Below are 16,786 nucleotides of genomic sequence, written 5' to 3' on the forward strand. Positions count from 1 at the left end.
TAATTTTTAACACAAATCATTAGTGGCTCGCGATCCCTACTTTAAGAATTTCTATGTTTAGAATGTTCGACATCGGGAACAATCAAGGACGTTCAGCTTCAAAACTACCAAGATATTTCGGCGTCATAACAATCTGAAATATTTGACCGGGCTATCTAATAATTGCCTCGAACATTAGAGAGAGTTATGTACAAAAAGCCGAAACGAAAAGACAAAAAGATAAAAATCATCTGCCCATTGGTCGATCATTTTCGCAAAATAGTAGAAAAAGTATATTAGTAATATTAAAATTAGTATTATTATATTCAGTAATTCTGTCAATCGTGTTTTTAAAAGTATCAAAATAAAATATATTAAAACATATGTCTTGTTTCTTTTACTGAACAGAAAATTATTTTAATTGATCGTCTAGACGTCTGTTAATGTTTTTTTTTTGTCAAGACAAAATGTGAAAAGATATTTATTTACTGTCGTTTTACAAAGATAAGCTTGGTTTCAATTGATTTAGACGAGCGAAGAATAATATCTTCTATCATTTTAATTTTGGAAAATTCATTTACTGGTTCCAAGTGAAAATTGTTGTATAACATGCAAACTGTCATCAATTTAATCTCATGCATTGCGAATCTTTAACTTACGAAAAAAAAGAGAACTGGTTTTAATCCATATATTGTTCCACTATTAATATAAAATTACAGATTTTTGTTACTTTTACTTTAAATAATAGGGGGAAGGAAATGTTTTCACGTAAAAATAAACTCTGAAATATTTAGAAAACTTTAAAAAAATGGATGAAAATGACGTTTCTTCCGCGGTATTGGAGAAGAAAAAAAAAGTATTGCAATTCTTTAGTAATATTTAATGAATCATAATTACGGTAGAAATATCAATCTTATTTTTCCATCACATGTTCAAGAAAGGATTTACTATGACACATATACTTATAATCGCTTATTTAAACGTTAATAAAATCCATAAGAAAGAAATATCTTAGAAAAGAGAAGATAAAAAAAAGATAAAAAAGACAGTTAGAAAAAAGTTTCAGACAAAAGTTGTTCGTCTACTTACATAAAACGTTCAGCTTTATTATTCAATCTTAAATGGAAAATAAATAAAATCTATTTAAATCAAAAGACGACGAAAAGAAAAGGCAAAAAAATGTACTAAGGTTATTGCTCATTGAAATAGCAAGAATAGAAATAGAACAGTTTACAATCGATCTGTGCTAATCAAGGAAGAGATATAAGAGTTTTATCAGCAAAATTGCAGCTTGTAGAAAAGAAGTTACTTTGATAATGATTAGATCATACGCTATTCATCATACGCCATTATTTTTCTCATTTTCTAAGATGGATTGACGATATTTCTATAATTAATAAATTTAATTAATCATATATCATTGTTTATAATCCATTAGCAATAATTATCATCCAAAATAACGTAATGTTTATTATCATGTATCTATCTATTAATAATTAATTTTTTTATTACATTGCTTTTCCTTAACACATTACTTCTTTTATATTACATTAAACACAGTTATCTTTTTATATTGTCTACTATTTTTGACTCGATGCCGTTTTTATTCCGAAGTATGGTTTTCGTTTATTTATATATACAATTATTATATTTATATATCGTATATTTATATATCGTATATTTATATATCGAATATTTATATATCATTTATTGTATATGGATGTCCCCGATACATTTAGTACCTTACACATCATTCGCGTCGTTAGGTTATGCAACATCTGGCGTTATCTGTTATTATAATTTTAATGGAAGTTGTAATGTAGCATCTTTATTGCATTTTAATAATAGATGTTTATACAGCCTCCTTCGATACACATGTTTAGCTCATAACTCGTATTCGTCACTAACTGCCAATGCCTAAATCTCCTGCTGCCTCGTCCGATTGTCAGAGCACTTACTTTTTTAATCACGCATTACATGCATAAACTACATACATGCTACTTATATACAACAGGATCGATCGATCGATCGATCGATTTTATTTATTTTCGGTTTTTTCAAACAGTCAATCGAAAATGTCGACCAAGTTTATGTCGCGTGTTTTTCACTTACTGCATCTCTTTGAAAGCTTCCTCCTATAATATATTAACTATTGCTTGGCATTTTTAGTGCAGTATATGTTTTGAAAATAATAAAATCTTGCTCCTCATACTCTAAAATAATTTACCTCAACAAAAGTAATCTTACTTAAAAAATATTTCATGTATGTTTGCATGATATTTAAGATGAACTTTTATCAAGAAAATTTGAAGGATATAAAATTTTGTTGAACAAATTTGGACTCGATTTATCGAATTTGCATGCCTATATTCAATAATGCGCATTATATATATATATATATATATATATATATATATATATATATATATATATATATATATATATATATATATATATATATATATATATATATATATATATATATAGAGAGAGAGAGAGAGAGAGAGAGAGATAGAGATGTACATGTACGCGCGTGTTGTTATCAGAAAGAAAAAGAGAAAACAAGGAAGGAAAGAAGTAGGAGACACGAACAGCATCACGGAACTGGTCCCCTTAGCTACGCTGGAGATACGGGACTACGATTGCTGCACATCGGTAGCAGAAGTCGAGGAGGCCCTAAAGAGGACCCTGCCTGACTACTCGGGGAAACTTGAAGTTAGAATGACGAACCTTAACGCGAGGCATCAACGCCTGGCCCTTGTCAAAATAGAAGAGGAAGCAGCTGTAAAGCTTTTGAAGGTCGGCCGAGTGCTGGTCGGCTTCGTCAGCTGCAAAGTCAGGCGAAGAGCAGAAGTAAGGCAATGCTACCGCTGCCTCGACTATGGCCACCATAGTGCCTCGTGCAAGGGCCCTGACCGCAGTAAGCTATTCTTTCTCCTCTGCTATTTCTGCGGTGGCACGGAACACAAGCTCAAAGACTGTAAGCGAGCCCACTTGCTTCTTGTGCTCCAAAAGCGATGCTGAACCCAAGAAGCACTTGGCCAGATCAAGGACGTGCACAGCCTTCCAGGAGGCCCTTGCAACAGCCAACAAAAAAAAAGGATGAGAGTACTGCAGGGTAACCTTACCTAGAGGAAGATAACAGACGGCAACTATCTCTATGGCGACTCGATCGCCGACGACGCCCACCACACATTCTTCAAATGTACCCGGTGGAGCGTCGAACGACTCGCCTTGGAGCAGGACCTCGGAGACATTTCGCCAGACAACGTTGTCGAGAAAATGGTCCGCGGTCAGGAGGAGTGAAACAAGGTGGTCTGGTACGTCAGGGCCATCTTGCGCAGAAAAAAGAAAGAGATGGGCAGTCCACAGACGCGTTCTTAACGTTGCTCCAAGCTCCTGCCCCGTAGAGCCAAAGGGAGACCCCTGTAAAGGGACCTGATGCAATGGCGCCATCCCGTAGTAATGCCATATGGCGGTGCCGGGATGGTTTTACTATGCCACTAGGATGGATATGAGTTTAGTCGGTAGTGCCTATTCCAACGGTGAGCCCGACACTCCAGGAACTTATGGGGAACCCAAATGGTGAAGGGTTCCTCTGGCGGGCGGGATCCCTGTGTTAATGCGTAAAGATTGGCCTCAGACCATTAAAAAAAAAAAAAAAAAAAAAACATTGTCAAACAAATAGTTCCTTTTCTTGACTTTCTTATCATTCTTTCATTTTTTCTTCCGCAGTCTATCTTTCTTTCTTTGCCCCATATTCCTTATTTTCTTCTTTATTCTTGCACATTTCTTCTTATATAATTACAAAATGAATTAACAACTTGATTATAAATACCAAAATAAAAATATTACTTCCTAGTGAATGTTCGATATGTCAAGGTTATTTGTATTTTGTTTTCATATAAATTTTATTACAACTATAAAACTCGATAACAATTATAATCCAAGTTTTCGATATCTCAAATTCTTCTTTTCTTTGTTGGCAACAGCATCATAGATGCCACTGTCACCCAAACGATGTTCCTCGTTGTGGGTTTTATCGTTGACAACTCCTATGTAGAAAGAACTTTGCACATCAAGTAAGAATAGTAATATGTTTATTTATCAATGTTCGATATACAGTAGGTACTATGACTTTTTTTAGGTATGGTTGCGGTCTCTAGAAGAGTCAAAGAAAGAATAATAATTTTCTTTGTGTTCCCGATGGCTTTTTTGTCTTCTTTTATTTTCGGGGCCTTTTGTTGTCGTTTACTTTGTTTGGTTGTTTTCCCGCGGCTGCGATGAGGTCGCAACAGTCACTCCCGCCTGAGCGAGTTTTTGCGGGAAGTTTGAAATTGACTTTACGTGTGTAAGTTCGCTTAGGTTTATCTGGAATGGAACCCCAGTGATGTGATTGGATTTGTTGATCTGATGAAGAGTCTGGTTGATCATAATCGGTCTTGCTGATATATGCAGGCTTCAATCTGTCTATAGAAATATTTTTCCCTTCTCCATTGATGTTAATTTTGAAAACACTGTCACTTATTCGGTCTATAACCTAATATGGATCAATGTATGAAGCTTCTAGTGAAGCTTTCACGTGATCACAGCGCAGGAATACATGAGAACAGGTGTCAAGGTCTTTTAGGATGAAGATCTTGGCTTTGTTGTGAAGAGCAGTCAGTATAGTTCTAAGTCCACCCGTAAATTCTCTGTGTTTTTCCAAGAAAATTTGTAACTTAGATTATCGTTCAGCAATGACGAAGAATTCGCCTGGTACGCATAAATAGGTACCATGTAGCATGTCAACTGGGATGACTTGGATGTCAGGTTTAAAATTGCTTCTTAAATCTAATAATACTTTAGGTAAGATCTCCGTCCATGGTTTAGGGGAATACATCAGCGTTGCTTTGAGAGTCTTGTGTATCTTCTCTACAATTCCATTGGATTGAGGATGGTAGGGTGTAGTCTGAGTTTTTGTTGCTCCCACGAGCTGAGCGAGAGTTTGGAAAAGCGCTGACTCGAACTGAGTTCCTTGATCGGTTGTGATTTTTATTGGTGTACCATAATGACAGATCCAATGTTCGTAGAGAATGATAGTTAAGCAATATTAATAGTTTTTGACCTTCAATAGATAGATGATGTCCAAGTGAATTATGAAATGCTGGCCACGTGAGTAGTTGAAGTGATTATCAGGTACGTCAATGTGGTTTGGCTTTATCTTGTTGTAATGGTGAATTTTTGCCCGTTGGCAAGCAAGACATTAAGTGCGTGCTTACGGATTTCAGGCCAAATATACTTTTTGTGTAAATTCAGAGATGGGGCTCTGCCGCTAGGATGTAAAAGATTGTGAATGACTTTGAAAGCTGTCGTGCGTAATGGTTCTGATAAGTATGGTTTGATGAATCCTGTCGAAATGTCACAATAGATGCTGATTTGTGATTCTAGCTTGAGTATTTGTAGTTTCAATGAGTCTCTGATCAGATCAGCTAGTTCAGTGCGGTTCAGTTGTGCTTGTTGGATTTCAAGAGGTGTGAGAATGGATGTCATATTTATGGTATTAATATAGTGCATCTGTGACTGTATTGTCATCACCTTTTCCATAGACTATGTCAGTGGAAAATTGTGAGGTGTAGTCGAGTTGTCGTAATTGATGTTTCGATGCTTTATCCAATTTTTGTTTGAAGGAAAAAGTGAGTGGTTTATGGTCTGCTTTGATGACAAATTGACGGCAATTTAGCAAGAGATCAAAAAATTTGACTGATGCAAAAATAGCAAGGAGTTCATGATCGTATGTGCTGTATTTCTGTTCTGTCTGGATCAGTTTTCTGGAGAGATTTCTATGGGTTTTCAGGTATCATTTTCCAACTGTTCTAGTTTAGCTCCAATAACAGTTGCGGATGCATCAGTTGTGAGACCCATTAGTTCGTTTGAAGATGGAAAAGCGAGCAATGTGATTGTTGCGAATGTGTTTTTGTATATTTCAAATACCTCATTGGCTTCAGAAGTCAATGCAATTTGACTTCTGAAGCCAATGAGTTTTTATATTTTTTATTGCCTCTTTAAAGTAATTATTGAGAGGAAGCATGATTTGAGCTGCCTAAGGTATACAGAGGCCATAGGAGTTGATCATGCCAAGAAATCTACGGAGTGCTGCAATAGTTTTAGGTTTTTGATATCCTTTAATGGCATCAACTCGTTCGCACATTGGAATGTAATTATATTTATTAATAGTGTAATCCAGGAAGTTTATCTCCTTTTGGTTGAACAGACGTTTTTTGAGATTGATAATAAGGTTGTTGTCTTTTAATTCGAGTATGATGCCTACGTGTTCCAGGTGTTGGTCTTCGTCATCCGAGAATACCAGAATGTCATCTACGTAGACGAACACGAAGTCCAAGTCTTTGAAGAGTGCATCCATAAATCATTGATATGATTGGGTGGTGTTTTTTACACCAAAGGGTAAAAACTTAGGTATTCGTAATAATTCCATGGAGTTATAACGGCAGTTTTTTCAATGTCCTCCACGTGAATAAGTAGTTCTAGGTATGCTTTTTCGCAGTCGATTTTGCTGTATCCTTCTTTGTTGTGTAGATGTGGAAAGAAATCTTGGATCAGTGGCGGACTGTCATGGATAAGTAGCATCATTGAGTTTACGGTAGTCACCGCACATTCTCCAGTTGTTGTCTTTCTTTTGTATCATATGAATAGAACTAGCGTACATGCAGGTGGAAGGTCTAATGATTCCGGAGTTCAGAAGTTCTCTGATTTGAATTTTTATCGCTGCTGCTTTTCCACCGGTTAGTTTACGTGCTCGTGCAGTGACTAATAAATGGGCATGGGTAGTAATTTTGTACGCAAATGGGCGTGCTTTTGAATTTAAGCATGACTTGCTAATCAGCCTAGTGATCTCAATGAATTGTTTTAAGAGTTCAGCATACTGAGTAGATAAATCTGAACTTATAGTTGAGATGTCATAATGCTGTTGTTCCATTACTTTTCCTTTTAACAAGAGGTGAATCACTGGATCTATCAGTTGTTGATGTTTTAAATCAATCAGCAGGTTGTAGTGAGTTAAGAGATCAACTCCGATGATTGTTGTTTCTGTGATCAACTTCAACTGTGATGATGAAAGACCAGGAGAAATCTCTGCGGAGATTTAAATCAAGGTTGATGATTTTGGCGACGTATGTGTTTATTTGTGATGAATTTGCACCGTAGAATGTAAGTGGGTCAATACTTCGATTTTTACGGAACTTTTTGACAAGTAGTACGGATACGATTGACCCAGAGTCAATCAGGAATTTCTGTTCAGTTGTGTTGTCGTAAATGTATAGTCGGAGCTCTTTTAGTATGGAGTTGCTGTTATTCACTGTTCCTACTGAAAACAGCAACGTTAGTTTTCCTAATTTGTTGTTCTCAGTATGGTTGTTGAAATGAATTTGCAAGGTAAATTGTAAGTGCAACGTTTTTCTTCGTTGGCAAACCTTTGGTGATAAGAACAGATGTCATTGTGTCTGATTCATAATTTCCTTCAATTACGTTGACTTACATGATCTAGTTCAAAGAAGAAAAAGGTTTTAACAATTAATTTTTAATGTTATTAAATATATTATTTATCCAATAATCGCTTTTATTAATACCGTATACGTACATTTAATTTATGAATATAAAATTTATTTCTTTTATAATATCCTTAAATACTTAAAAAATTATTGATAAAGAATGTTCTACATTTCAGCATTTTACGGTACTTTAACATAAAAAATAAATCTGTATTATTTAATATTGATAGAATAGCAATTTAGCTTGTGGAACATTGTTAAATACTTCTGATCAAAAATATAAAAATTAACTTAAATTAAAATCTTTGAAATATTTCTTCTAATATATTTATAAAATATATTTATGAATATATCCTCATTATTCTCATAAATATGAGATTAATGGAGAAATATTTTCAGTTTTATTTTAACTTCTTAAAGAAATTTTCCTGTAACTGCAGAAAGAATCACGAAGCTGCATATTGTCGACTGAAGCAAAAAGGACGAAAGTGTTTCGAATGTGGTCGTTGGATATGTGGCAGCGAAGTATAAAAAAAGAAAAGCGAGAAGTAAATTTTTTAAAGTTTGTAAAACAGTTGTGTTAGATGACCGTAAGAAATATAAATTTGTTGAGATAAAAGATAAGTAAGTCATTGCATTAATTGATATTGGTAGTAATCTGCATTTGATAAAACTTGAGCAATATATAAAATTAAATTAACCACTATTTAATTGACAGAGAAATTGTATGTTTAAAAAGCTTAAACACTGTTGTGATATCAGAAAGTTTTGTAGAGAATGTATATATCAATAAACATACTTATGCATTAACGATTTGTGTTAAGCCCGATGCGTAATTAAAATACGATATGATATCAGGTTCGGGTTAACTTACCTAAAATATAAGCATGCGTATATTCATTCAAATAATACCAATGTTATAGTATGCAATAATGATTATAAGAAAGACGATTTTCCATAAATATTTCGCATTGATACATTAGATTCAATCAATAAATGGATGAATTATGAAACTGTGAAATCCACTATATTAGAATACGCAAGTTTGGTATTGGTCAAAAAGAAAGGCGGTATTGATGGCTATTGCTGTAAATAAAGTTTAGTTCATTTGCAATAAAATTTTCCATAATGAATAAAATTTGAGAGAATTTGTACATTTCTTTTCTAGAAAGCGATTTTGTAGCTTCTACCAGCACTTCGTACCTTTACACACATATGTAAAGATACAAAATACACACATACATATATATATATATATATAGTAGCGTATATATATATTATATATAGTAGCCCAAACGGATAAAAGTTAACTAATCCGAGAAAAAAAAGTGAGAAACGAATGACGATAGATAATTAACACATTGCTGCACACTTTTAATTTGACGATCGTGCTCAGAAACACATTATTTTTCAATTGTTTATGATTGCCATATGAAATTAAGCGTAGTTGTTATGTGCAAGACGGTTATGGCCGCCATTTGCGGCAACGTACTAAGGAAAACAGAAGATGAAAAAGATAGAATTGACACGAATGTAACGACGCTGTAATAGATTAGCGCTGTGAGTCGATGTATGTGATTCGTCTCCCCTAGGAATCTACTTTCACTGCTTATTTATTGCCCAGTTTGACTCATTATTCTTATGTCCTTGACTAAAAATACGTATATGTGTGGAGATCTCGGCGGAAAGAAGTGCCAATATATGCCTTCTTCGCTAAAATAACGATTTACTGTAATCTCTTTTAGAAGCTTTCATAGATTTTCAGAATCTCTTTAGCTCGCGATTAGCCCCAATGAAGGTCATCGAATTGTCAAAATACATATGTATTGACTTTCTTCTACGCGTAATTAATCGTTTCAATGAATTCGTTCACTAATTCTCGGGATCTTGTAGGCCTGTCATGAAGGGGAATAATCTCTATGGGAGACAATCCACGAAATATTAGATCAGCTGGGCTGTCAATGATCTTAAGAATCACCACTGATACGGCACCTCTATGTCTCTTATTTCAGCGATTCGGTTAGCCACGAAAATTTTTAGTAGATGAGACGTGGTATCGATCCAAACTAGACAAATGATTGAATCAGACTAGAAAATTGTTTTAGTAATAAATAGGGTGTCCCATGGAACTGGGCCGAGCTATATCTTTAAAAGTATTGGAGATTAACGAAATTAACTAATATTAAACACTACATAATTCTGTGAAACTTTCATGTTTTTTTGTGCATCAGTGCAGTTGGAAGGTGCAATTGCACTTCTTTTTTTTTAATAAAACTTTAATATTCAATCCAATAATTATCCAACAAAATATTGATATCCAATTTTTGACCTTTTATAAAGTATGTTAATAATGTTATATCTAAAAATTGTTAATTTAGATGTTATGTTAATTTCAAGTATGATGAATTATTTCAATGTTTCAACACAAAGCGTGGAACGTCTAGTCCACTTAATAAACTGGTCTCTAAGAAAAATTATTCGATATGATTTATGGCAATCGTTGACGATTACGTTACATTATTATCATAATATTGATATGTTAATCTTATCTACAAGTCCCTCCTTCCTCTTCTTGTTATTTCATACTTTTCTCTCAATCAATATCTACAATGATAACAATCTTCTCTGTTGAAATGATCGTGAACGTTATATTCTTCCAAATATATGTATCCATCTTTACTTTCACATCTTTAAATCTTTTCGATAAGACTGTAATTTTATCAGTCTTTCAGTATAGTGGTAGTCAATATTGAATCTTCTTCTAAATAGATTTATTCAATAATTCTTTTAACCGAAGTCGAAATTAGATTTTCTACCTTGACCGTCTGCTCACATCCTTTCGTATCAGGTCCACGAGTATAGTCATTTACTCGGTCATTAATCTAATATCATTAACTATGATATCCTTTCAAATGAGGAATGAAGTAATTATGATCGCGTTTTAAACTAAACAGACTAATACGGGGTAAATGCTGAAAACTTGTGAAGTCCAAATAAAGATCAAGCAGGTAGATGAATGAAGATCTTTTCTTTGTTTGTTGAATTCTTGATTGTTGAATTCGTTGACAAGAATTTTCTCAGCGTTTAATGCTTTAATCGTCGGTAAATCTTGAAACGTTGTTTTACGTGACCGGTTACCCAGAATCGAACTTTCGGAAATAACAAGATAAATAATTAGTCAATTAGAAAACTTATATTTTAGTTTATAATAAATCTATTTACTTATTCCTTCCAATCGTTTAACCGATTACCACATAAAAATCTCAAAGAACCCAATACTATGGTTTACGCTTCCTACCATTGTTATTACAGTTATTAATCTCTTGACTCTTCGATCTTCTTTTTGTAAAAAGATTCTTCATTCTTTTCCATTATAAACTAGGTGAAATCAACGTCAAAAGCATTGAGATTATTAAATCAGTTTTGGTTTGAACCAGTTTGACATATTTTAGAAATTGCAACAGATGGGTCATTAAGATTATTGTCTTATTTTTCATTCATATATGGACTGTTCGATAATACATTTACCTTCTTGAGTGTATATCCTCGAAAGTGATTTACCCTCTGCAGCAGCATAGATTGTCGTAGCAAGATAGATATGGGCACGTTGACCACCATTCAAATTTATTCTTCTTTCAACAATGATCTTTCTATTAACATAAATAGACAAAGCATTGTCCTCCTATTTTCATCCTTAATTGGCAGATCTAAAATTTTGGTTCGTAATGTGATTTATCCATAGAATAACCAAAAAGTATGTTCTGTCTAATTGAAGTAAAAATCCATGGCAGTTAACTAATAGTTAATTAAATACTTTACCATTGAATTTCAAAGAATTTTTCATCTTTGAAAATTTTCAAATGCAGTATAATTTGTAATAAAACACCTTTTTTCCAAAACATATCTTTCCCACGATTGTGTCTAAGCTAGCAAATTTGATCGATAAATTAACACTGCTTTATTGCCATAATTACGGTAATATATATATGTATATATATAAAACATTGTTTATAATATAAAGTACATCACTTTATAGGTTTTCTAAATGGTTCTAATCATCGATGTATTATTTACTTCCTATTTTCTCGATAATTCTCGAAAAAGATATTTTCTAGATTTACATTTTTATAATCTCCACAAGACCAATTAATTCGTTTATCATGCAATCTTTCACCTGTTCATTGGATTGATAACAATATTAGCTTTGTCAATTTCTTTCTAATATATACTGGAACGACGATCATTCTCCTGAGTATGATTATTTTCCAGTTTTCTAAACGAGGAATTTACTTTCCTTGAAGAGTAAAAAACACGATTAGATTTGCAATTAGAACTGATTTCACTTACCAGTAAGAAATACAGATAATGTTAAATGTATGAATTGAATCAATCAAAATATAATGAATATTGTCTCTTATGTAATCTAATCCATTAGTGTTATTAACCATGTATGTTAATAACCAATGTGTTATTAATCCATTAGTGTTATTAACTATCTGAGATTAAACATCTGGAAAAATCAATATATGTATATATTTATGAACGTATACTTCATGATGATGATATAGGATTCTTTATAATTTATAAATTATTATTTTATTTATAAATAATAAATTATAAAATATATGTTATTTATATAAAAAGGAGAGATCAGAGACAAGTGTAATAGTTTTTAACAATTTAACTTATCGTTTCTGCTTATTGTAAAGAAAATTTTAGATTTGTTTAAAAAGAACAAGTGTTTGTTATTTTCTGTTGTTCATGCTGTCTTTAACAAATATTTAATATATTTTATTACTCATAAATTAAATTAGAAGAAAAAAATTAATATTTCTTATTTGTCCAGCCAATGATTCACCTCTGAAGTAGACAATTTGAGCATTTCTTTATAAATCCAAGCACAATGTATTACTTTTATTTTCTTCTTAAAATATAACCTATCTTGTAAAGCTAAATGGAAAATATATCAGCTCATAAAGATAAATGAGATGAACGTAACAGCGTTACGTAATAATACACTTTTAAATCGACTTGTTTTCTTGTGTTTAAATGATGCAATAGATTTCTGAGAATTAACAGATCGGCAATTCTGAAACATTGGACATTAATGGCATACATTGACATAATTTTAGATGAAAGAAAAAATATATTTTTTTATATAAATATTTTATTCAACATCATTTCCACTTCTTATGTATATTTACATAAATATACGTAAAACCTCCTTACGAGAAAAAAAGAAAGCAACTTGTAATTTACAAAAAGAATAATACAAGATTATTTATTTGATGGAATATTTATTAAATTTTATCTCGCTTGTTGATAAACTATTTATGAATATTAGAATGTTACTAATTAATATAACACTTCTTCCAAAACATTTTGTCAATATTCTGCATAATTATGGCTCAGATCTGCTCTTTTTCCTCAAGAAATCTCCTGATCTTTGACAGATTTTAACAATTTAAAATTCTCTCAGAAAATTACTTTGATCCTCTATCAATGGTTAATATAATAAAGTCTCTTACAACTCTATTTCATATCCATATAAAAACGTCCTAAAATATCCACCCAAAATAAAATTTGTATTTTGTAAACAATAATAGGTAAGAAAAATAAATATTACAAGTAGTACTATTACCACTATTGAAAAAAATAAATTGGAATCAATAATATAACAGAAACTTCCGAAACTTTAGTTAATATATGTTATTAATACCGGTTTCTTTAAATGGTTAAACTCATGTTTAGAGGTTAGTTTTTAGTTTTAGCCAATTTTTGTCATTTTATAAACTTTTGACACATTAATTTTGATTTCTAAACTACAAATTTATTAGAAAATTCAATAAATGAAAAGAATAAATCAGGATATAATTTATAATAGCCACTTATACTAATAAAAGACTACATGACAATACACTGGACATACTTGAGGACAAACAAAAAATAGAAATGCCAGAAAATATGACAGCTCATTAATCACTTCCGCGGAAATAAAATTTTTTTCGAAAAATACATAACATAATAAAATAAATAACATAAATAAAATAATTGATTATTTAAATAAGAAGTTTATATATTAGTCCGATCTAATTATTTTAACGTTAAATCATTATATGTATAATTAAATAATTAGTTAATAATTAATTATTAAGTAATTAATTAATATAAGTCTGAATAATTTTTATCATTATTATTAAAATAATCTTAACATAATTGAATTTTAAAATGTTTACAATTCACAATTCACAATTTTAAAATGAGACCGCTAACTAAACAACACATGTAATTTTCAAATGTTCATAGCTATGAATCAGATGGTATGATTATTTAAATGAATATAGATATTAAAATGATGTAAGACTACGTTACTGTTAACAAATCTATTAATATTAAATTTTTTCGTTTTGATTATTATATTATTTTATCTTAGTATTATACACTAGTTTAAAAAAGACGCGCGCTTATTAGGAGTCGCTACAGTTGTATTTTATGACATCATGACATTATTTGCCAATCAGCGTGTGATTTCATCCAGCCAATCTCGTTTCAGTAATTCACTTTCCTATGATTCTAGATCAAATGAGGGAAAAGTTTTAGTCTTTTTTCTTCTTTTTAAGTCATTTGAAACTATTTAAACGCTTTATTTTATTCTATCCTCTATTAATACCAAGTATATTCATCTTTTAATAGGAAGATTGACTATTATCCTTCTCAATTAGAATGAAAATGATTTTAAGTGGGATGCGATCGATACTTGCGTAAAGAAAAATAAAAAAAAAAGAGAGTAAGGTCGTACAAATAGTCGTACAAAACAGCGATTAATAATTCTTAGAAATCCGAAAAAACAGAACATGCTCTTCTCTTATTAATCAAAGCTATAAATTTTACTGTTATCTCTTGTAATTTTATGTTAATAAAAATATATAGAAATAATATGGTACACTATTACTAATCTAATTAGTGTTAATTGCTATTTCAGATCTACAGATTAAAAAATTTTAATACAAATAAATTTATAAAATAATATTTAATGTACTAGTTTTTTGTTATTAGTTATAATTAAAGTTTAATAATTTAAATCTCTAGTTTTTATTAATAATTTAATAATAAATTATAAATAATAATTAAAATTAGTAATTAATAGTAGTTAACAGTAACAGTTTCGCAAAGAAAATATTTTAACAAATTTCGGTTGTACTTCATAAAAGCACTTGTAGCTAATCGAGACGAAATTTGACAGATGTTATGGTATGAGATAGTAAATCTGAAATATAAAAAATTTTCACTTCTGGAAATCATGTGTTTCGCAGATATAGATCCTTATAAGTATATTACATATACAATTCGATGTTATTAAATGCACTGCTCGGTACGAAGTATCAATGGTAGAGATGCACTATTTTATAAACAATGTATATATGAAAGAGATATGTAGCCAAGATATAACTATATGTATGTATATATATATAAATAGCTAGAACTGGATCGCTTTTGGATTTATACAGCTTCTATTTTTCGTTATTATTGACCGAGAACTGCACTCACTACATTTTTGTGCAATCCCTGTTGTAAGGGGTTCCGCATTCTTCCCGTCGGCAGTCGGCTGCTGACCATGGATGAAGGGAAGGGTGCTGCGAAAAAATGGTTTCTTTCTGTCTATTTTCGTTCGCATTTATTTTCTTTTTTTATATTTTCATTCGTAGCACCATTGTCTGAATATGACAACTTTCACAGAACACGCAATGCAGTCTTTTCTTCCTTTGGTTACTGTATGTTATTTTTTCCAGGAGACAATTATTTTGCGCATCTTTCATACCCCTTCCCTCAACATGATACAAGGTCCTCGAATTTCGTTCGATAATTGAGGTATTCTAAACTGATGCTCCGATAATGATTGCTCTCAGGAAGTCTCTTTTCACCTCGCTTCCCTTGTACGCGACGAGCATAGTTTCTTAAGAATCCAAGAACCATCTCTTTGATTCCTCTTCGTATTCCTCTCATCCATAATTCTCGAATGGTATTCCGCACATGTTATGAAAGGTGTAACTTGATGATCTTTTAGCGTCGCTGAACAATTTGGCGAATTTTTGAAAACGTGCATCTTTCTAGCGGTTAAGACGAGCTCCTTAGAAAAAAATTTGTGATCGACAATGAACCCAAAACGTGTTGAGGAGAGTTAAGAATTCTTTTGCTGTTGAAATAAAAAAAAAAGTAAAACGAAATTAATCAAGAACAATGTTTTTCCTTTCTTATTTAGTAAAAATTATCTTATGATAGCAGTAGGAGACGGACAGAAGATAATAAGAATGTGATCGCAATAAAAATATTAAAAAAAAATTAACTGATCATATTTCATCTCTAAAAGAACAAAAGAAATGTGGTATGACGAAATAGGGAACAAAAAGATAAAAACGTGGTAATTATGATAAAAAACAAAGCTGATTAACCTCTATCATCTCTTGCTCATAATACATGTGAGCACAGTATCGCAAGAATTAATCGATCCGATTTTTTGTCCATTATCATTGCTGCATTATGTTCGACGTGAGATTCGTCAATGTTCTTATATTCGTCAAGTCTTTAAACAAATTTACAATCTTACAATGATGCGTAGTAGATATGATGCGTAGTATTGGGTTGGCAACTAAGTGATTGCGGATTTTGTCGACAGATGGACTTCACACTTTCCGCAATTACTTAGTTGTCAACCCAATAGATAGATGCATAGATAATAATGATAATGATAATAACTATAATAAAAGTAATTGTTGCATCGTAAGGGCGCAACTACAAGAGTGCGGTCAGATGCGCTTCTCGTACCAAGCTAGGAATGTTAATTGATTGGCAGGGAGAATTTTTCCTCAGTTTCTTCCTTATTGTCAGAGTCGTAGACCCACTCTGATCGTGATGAATAAAAGCGGCAGTACAAGGTTTGGAAACCATTGAAGGCCCTTAACAAAATACCTCTCGCTGCGTTCCCGTAAATAAATAAATGGGAGAACACAAATTCTTTGAAGAATTCCGTGGACCTCGTGAGGTAGATACGCGATGATGAATACTTTGCGAATTGAAATTAAAATAATGTATTTGTGGAAATATCAGTTATTGAGAAGAAAGTTATTGAGATATTCCGACTGTTCCTTGGTTCTTTAGTGTTTTGTTGTATGGGATCCGCTGTCTCGTTCTTCAGCTGCATTCTTTGAGTGTGCCGTAATTCTTAAATTTACAACGATTTTAATTAATTTCTTTTTCTAATT

General features: G+C 31.9%; 1 protein-coding gene and 2 long non-coding RNA genes across 8 annotated transcripts in view; all 3 read right to left on the reverse strand.

The window, feature by feature from the left end:
* Positions 1–6,589: 6,589 nt before the first annotated feature.
* On the reverse strand, positions 6,590–7,473 carry LOC124954880. Its single transcript, XM_047508472.1, has 3 exons — positions 7,449–7,473; positions 7,202–7,342; positions 6,590–7,110 (listed from the first exon to the last, which is right to left on the reverse strand). The coding sequence occupies exons 1-3, from the start codon at positions 7,471–7,473 to the stop codon at positions 6,590–6,592; spliced, it is 687 nt and encodes a 228-aa protein (XP_047364428.1).
* Positions 7,474–10,591: 3,118 nt separating this feature from the next.
* Positions 10,592–13,484, reverse strand: LOC124954779. 6 transcript variants are annotated; one of them, XR_007102657.1, is made up of 6 exons: positions 13,246–13,484; positions 12,756–13,084; positions 12,385–12,615; positions 11,055–12,036; positions 10,749–10,904; positions 10,592–10,675 (listed from the first exon to the last, which is right to left on the reverse strand). It is a non-coding gene; the product is annotated as an uncharacterized LOC124954779 (long non-coding RNA). The 6 variants fall into 6 exon arrangements; XR_007102656.1 differs by having other exon boundaries at positions 13,168–13,484; XR_007102659.1 differs by having other exon boundaries at positions 11,055–11,799; positions 11,874–12,036; positions 12,756–13,482.
* Positions 13,485–14,681: 1,197 nt separating this feature from the next.
* LOC124954823 overlaps positions 14,682–16,786 on the reverse strand; it is a 37,766-nt gene continuing 35,661 nt past the window's right edge. Inside the window, exon 6 of the long non-coding RNA XR_007102670.1 lies at positions 14,682–15,720. This is a non-coding gene — a long non-coding RNA (uncharacterized LOC124954823). The remainder of the gene's footprint in view (positions 15,721–16,786) is intronic.

The sequence above is a fragment of the Vespa velutina genome, chromosome 16 (genome assembly GCF_912470025.1).
Source record: "Vespa velutina chromosome 16, iVesVel2.1, whole genome shotgun sequence".
NCBI classification, from domain to species: Eukaryota; Metazoa; Arthropoda; class Insecta; order Hymenoptera; family Vespidae; genus Vespa; species Vespa velutina.